This window comes from Anarhichas minor, unplaced genomic scaffold, assembly GCF_050575085.1.
Source record: "Anarhichas minor isolate MPS153535 unplaced genomic scaffold, ASM5057508v1 ptg000041l, whole genome shotgun sequence".
Taxonomy (NCBI): Eukaryota; Metazoa; Chordata; class Actinopteri; order Perciformes; family Anarhichadidae; genus Anarhichas; species Anarhichas minor.
In genome coordinates, this window is record NW_027466487.1 from 5,422,403 (window position 1) to 5,427,773 (window position 5,371).

The 5,371-nt window shown below is 43.8% G+C and overlaps 1 protein-coding gene across 2 annotated transcripts; it reads left to right on the forward strand.

Moving 5' to 3' along the window:
- The first annotated feature begins 215 nt into the window (after nucleotides 1–215).
- cacng7b (calcium channel, voltage-dependent, gamma subunit 7b) lies at nucleotides 216–5,371 on the forward strand. Of its 2 annotated transcripts, XM_076109525.1 has the most exons (6): nucleotides 216–411; nucleotides 823–909; nucleotides 1,697–1,837; nucleotides 4,046–4,191; nucleotides 4,922–5,156; nucleotides 5,319–5,371. In XM_076109525.1, the coding sequence occupies exons 1-6, from the start codon at nucleotides 216–218 to the stop codon at nucleotides 5,369–5,371; spliced, it is 858 nt and encodes a 285-aa protein (XP_075965640.1). The 2 variants fall into 2 exon arrangements, with proteins under 2 accessions (XP_075965640.1, XP_075965639.1); XM_076109524.1 differs by having other exon boundaries at nucleotides 4,922–5,371.

A 5,371-nucleotide genomic window follows, 5' to 3' on the forward strand; every position in this document is an offset into this window, starting at 1 on the left:
GATGTGTCACTAACTCATCTTTAGCAACAACAGAGCGAGACAGGAAGATAGCCAGTAGCTGTTTGCACGTGTGCACGTCAAATGTCCGTCTCAGTGTTTCCCCCGTTTTAAATTACCTCCCGTCACAACCCCCCACCCCCCGTGCAAATGTACCTACATTAGTGTCTCCACAGTTTTGACGTCTAATTCCTCCTCTCACTCGTTCCGCCCTCCAGATGAGTTCGTGCAGCAGCCGTGCGCTGACTATCCTGTCTACAGTGTTCGGAGCCTGCGGGCTGCTTCTGGTGGGGGTGGCCGTGTCCACAGACTACTGGCTGATCATGGTGGAGGGCATCATCCTGCAGCAGAACCAGAGCATGGAGGTGAAGATGGCGCTGCATTCAGGCCTCTGGAGAGTTTGCTTCGTGGCTGGTAGGTATATGCAACTACATATTCAAATAAAAAGAATTAAAGGATGACTGTAGAAGACAGATACTTGTGTGCATGGATACACACAAACACACAAACACACACACACACAACCAGCCAAACAATGCTGCTACGTGTGTGTGCATATGTCCACATCATCTCAGTGGCAAACACACAGAAAGAGATAAAGCAGCCGAGTGAGAGAGCAGCAAGGGGAGAAAAGAGAGAAAGCGAGCTTCTGGCCTCCAGAATCATAGCTGTCACAAAACATGATCGTTACCTGTGAGCAGGACTGCAGAGATCCAGAGATGTTTCTTTATTTTTCTGGGTTTTGTTTTGCTTCCTCATGCATCACTGACTTTGAAAGCAAACCCCAACATTTTCCTCTTTGTTTGTGTGTGTGTTTCCTCTCAGGAGCGGAAAACGGGAGATGTGTCGCATCGGAGTACTTCACTGAACCCGATATAGAGATCACCACTGAAAACACTGCAAATATCCTCAGTGAGTAAAACATACAGCAGCCCAGTGACATTACACGTTGTCTGCTGATTGAGAGTAACTGCAGAGTCCCCCTACTGGTTGATCGTGGGTACTGAAATTTGAACGTAATATTAGAGTTTTTGCTTTATATCACAGTAAACTGATTATCTTTGGTCAGACAAAATAAGATATTTAAAGACTTCATCTTGGACTCTGGGAATATAATTGTTAGTTGCAGCCTTTCTAACAGCAATCAGATGAACTTCATTAAAGTGATTTAAGAAAGATCATCCTCATGAACAAAGATAATGTTTTTAACTAATTTAACGGGTTAAAGTTAAATACAATTGAAAGAGAAAATGTAAATTGTGATCTTTGATCCAGAAAATATTATTATTATGATTATTATTATTGTTATTTTGACTGTTATTTTAAATATTTCTAAAATTGATTCAACTGTTTTTGAATATTTACAACCATTTTGATATTTATGTAGCAGCGTTTTCCATCATAACTCTGTTTCCCATAGTTAAAAAGCAATTAGACACTTTAAAGAAATTTGTTCATACCAAAAGTAAAAAGCAGACCACTGTAAGAAAGGAATGCTGTTTCCAATCTCCCCTTTTTAGTGATGAATGTCATGGCATCTTCACTTCACTGAGCATACTTAATATCCTAGATTCTACCGCCTCTGATTGTCTTAACTAATACTTTATAAGCTCCAGAGACATTATCATTCACCTCTCTCAGCCGTTTAAGGACACATTACATCAGCTTTGTTTGACACGATCACCTCTCCTCCCTACAGAGATGGTGCGGACAGCCACGCCCTTCCCGATGGTGTCGCTGCTTTTCGTCTTCACTGCCTTCGTCATCAGCAACATCGGACACATCCGGCCTCAGCGCACCATCCTGGCCTTTGTGTCCGGCATCTTCTTCATCCTCTCAGGTGGGAACCATTACTCATGTCCCGCTGTCACCACACCTTCACTCAGTGATTGATTACAGCAGCCTGGTGTGTCCTGTGTCACACGCGGACGCACTCCATCACGGCTCTATTTTTAGTGTCTGATGCAGGTGTGTAGGCTGTCATCAGAAAAGGTGACTAGATTAGCTTCCTGCTCTTCTGACTTTGGAATTAAACAGGCTTTAAGAGAGGAATTATGAATTTTTGGATTACGCTCAAGGATTGTCAAAATTCTGAGCATACACGCGATATTCCCACAGTACCATGAGCAGCTCTCTCATCTTTATTTTCTGCATTAGTGTAATTAACCTTGTTGAACAGCAGGTGGCTCTAATGCTCCCGTTTCTTGTCTTCTGTGTGTAAAGACTGTCGGGTGCCAAATTGGAGCTCATGTTCTTTAAAGGCTGTTTCACTTGACATGTTTGAGGAGGAAGCAGCGCTGCAGAGCTTAGAGGAGCATCAAACGGGAGCTGCAGCAACGGCTCCTGACTTTGCCATGGCGGGGACTTGCTGATAAAGGGTGTAGCAGAATAATAGGTTTTATGTAACCGGCGTTATGTAATGTTTATAGCCTGTGCTGGAAGTGTCGCAGTGCTTTTTGATAATAGGGTGATAATAAGGGGCAAGTGTATCAAATTGCTTTTCAGCAGTTAGATATTCTGCTGCACTGAGCCTCTCTCTCTAAACACTGCCTTCCTCCTGCCTTCCCTACTCACCCCTCCTCCCTCAGCCTCCCCCTTCTCTCATTCACCCAGCCTCTCAGCTCTCAGTTTTCATAGCTGTTTCTGCCCACCACCCTCTCAGTCGCTATCCTTCCTCTCATTACTCCTTCATTCAGATTGTATCCCTCAGTAGTCTTAGTCACTGTGGATGTTGTGGTGTTTTGTGGACTACTGAGAGATGTGAGACTATTCTGCTGGCATCACTGACACGGTGTTTGGTAAATATTGTAGTTCGGGTCGGTCGTGTTCTGAGTGATATTACAGAATTCCGAGCTGTTTAGAGGTTGATATTTCTCTCTTACCCAACAGACATCTTGCATATGCATTTGTACCTGTCGACTGTAGAATCTATTTCTTCTTTCTTTTTGTCTCACACATGCACACCCTTTGGTTTCCTTCATCTACTAAGTGTGCACGTGCACATCCGTGTTTCCCCCAATTTTTATGTTGTTACTTATTTAGATAAAGATGTAGTTCCACTGCAGGATTACCAGCAGCATGGTTTCTGCATATTCTGTGGTTTTCAATTTTAAATTGACAACACAGCCTCTCAAACCAGACGTTTACTGTGAAGGACAACTGCTTGACAGCCGGGTGGTACATTTTAATCTTGCAGGGAAGGCTAAAAATACTCATTTTGCTGCTTACAGCATGCAGCTTTCGTTGAATATTGATTATTTGATGTTGGCCATATGTTGTATCTCATGCATTTAACATTTCTAAGAGTGTTCTTGGAGGAAGGGGTTTTAATGTTGTATATGGCTGAAAAGGGTCACTGAAAGCTTATTCTGGTTTTCCATACGATGATTAGAGTCCTCTAACACACTGAAGTTTACAGTGGATGCTGAATGTAGCCACTAAATGGTCTTAAAACTGTGTCAAGACACTTTTGTTTGTTTTTACGTACTTTCAGTGTTTATCCCTCTCTTTTTTTAAACATATCATTATTGTGATTTTCAAAAAGGACCAAATTATAAATGTACAAGCTCAGTCAGTCATCAAAATATGACATTGCAATATGAGAATTAAATTAAAGGTACTTTGTTCTCAGGATAAGTAAAGGAAATACATTTTTTTTTGTTTAAATGGAAATCTGCAGGCAGCACTGTTACCTAGAAATTACATTTCAATGAAATTACAATCAGAAGGTCGAACTTAAATTTGTAATATATATTTTTTATGTTTTCCATTAATATTATTTCCATTGCTTTGTTTCCATGAGGCATTTCTCTCTAAAAGTCATTGATCTTTATCTCTTTATCTGTCATTATGATACATACATACTATCTATTTTTTAATGTAACATATTACTTCACATCCCATCGCTCTCTCGCTCTTTCTGTCTCCTAAACCCTCGCCACACTACTGCAGCTGTCTGGATCGCCATATAATGACCTCCTCGCTCTTTCTTGTATCTGACTCTCTGGCTCTCTCTGACTCGCTGTCATTGTTAATGTGCTGTGTGCAGGCCTCAGTCTGGTGGTGGGCCTGGTGCTCTACATCTCCAGTATTAATGATGAGGTGATGAACCGGCCCAGGGAGCCCGAGCAGTTCTTCAACTACCACTATGGCTGGTCCTTCGCCTTCGCTGCCTCTTCCTTCTTACTCAAAGAGGTCGGTCTGGGCTGTGTGTGTGTGTGCGTATGTGTGTGTGTGTGTGTGTGTGTGTGTGTGTGTGTGTGTTTTTGTTTCTTGGGAAGAAATATGTGAAAGAGAGTGAGAGAGTGTCTGTTTGCATACATACGTATGTTACAGATGGAGAATATATTTTCATTTCTAAGTGTTGCATGCTGAGTGTAAGAAGGTAAGATGATTAGAATTCTGTAGATATGGTGAGGCATCAATGGTTTGTGTGTGTGTTCATGTGTGCATCCATGCGTGGAGAGGTATCATGAGAATCCTCTGCTCATCCCCCCCACACTCTCCTCCTGCCTCTTTCCCATCATCAGCAGCAGCACTGCTCTTAATGTGGTGCAGAGGACACTAACCTCCTCCCCGCTTCTCTCCTTTCTCCCCATCTGTTCTCCACACTCATGTCTCCTCCTTTCGTCTTTATTTTCCTTTCAATCTGTTATATATGAGCTTAAAGGAACTTAAAGTGTACCCTCATCTTTCTAAATCAAAGGCTACTTTCAGCTCTTTACTTTAATACATATTCCTTTTAACACTTCTGCTCTATCAGTCACTTTTAATTTAATTTCCCCAGCCATCACTTGTTACTACTTCTTTGAAAATGTATTTTTCTCTGAACTCAGTTTATTTACGCAGCTAAGTCCCTCTCTCCCTATGGCATCTTATCACCCCCCTCATCTCATCCCGCTTCTTTTCTCACTCGCTGTCTCAGGGGGCCGGGGTGATGTCAGTCTATCTGTTTATGAAGCGCTACGCCGAGGAAGAGATGTACCGCCCCCACCCTGCACTCTACCGCCCCCGCCTGTCTGAGAGTAGCGACTACAGCGGTCAATTCCTCCACCCAGAATCATCCTGGCCTCCGCCGAAGCGAGGCCGCAGCACCTCCGAAGCCTCTAGCGACATCTCCATCCAGCTCAACCAGGCACCCCCGGTGCCCCCCAAAAGCAGCCTCCAAGGGCAGGGCAGCCCGCCTTCTGGGTCTTCTTCCGCAGGGAGCTACCAAATGCCCCCGCAGTCTGCTGGCTACCCCACCACACACACCCTCACCAGGTCGCATGCCTCACATCCCCAAGGCCAAGCTCTTCCCATGGCCATGCCTCCGATGCCAGTACCTCCTCCTCACTATCACACTCACATGCACATGAGCGCCTCCCCCTGTTAG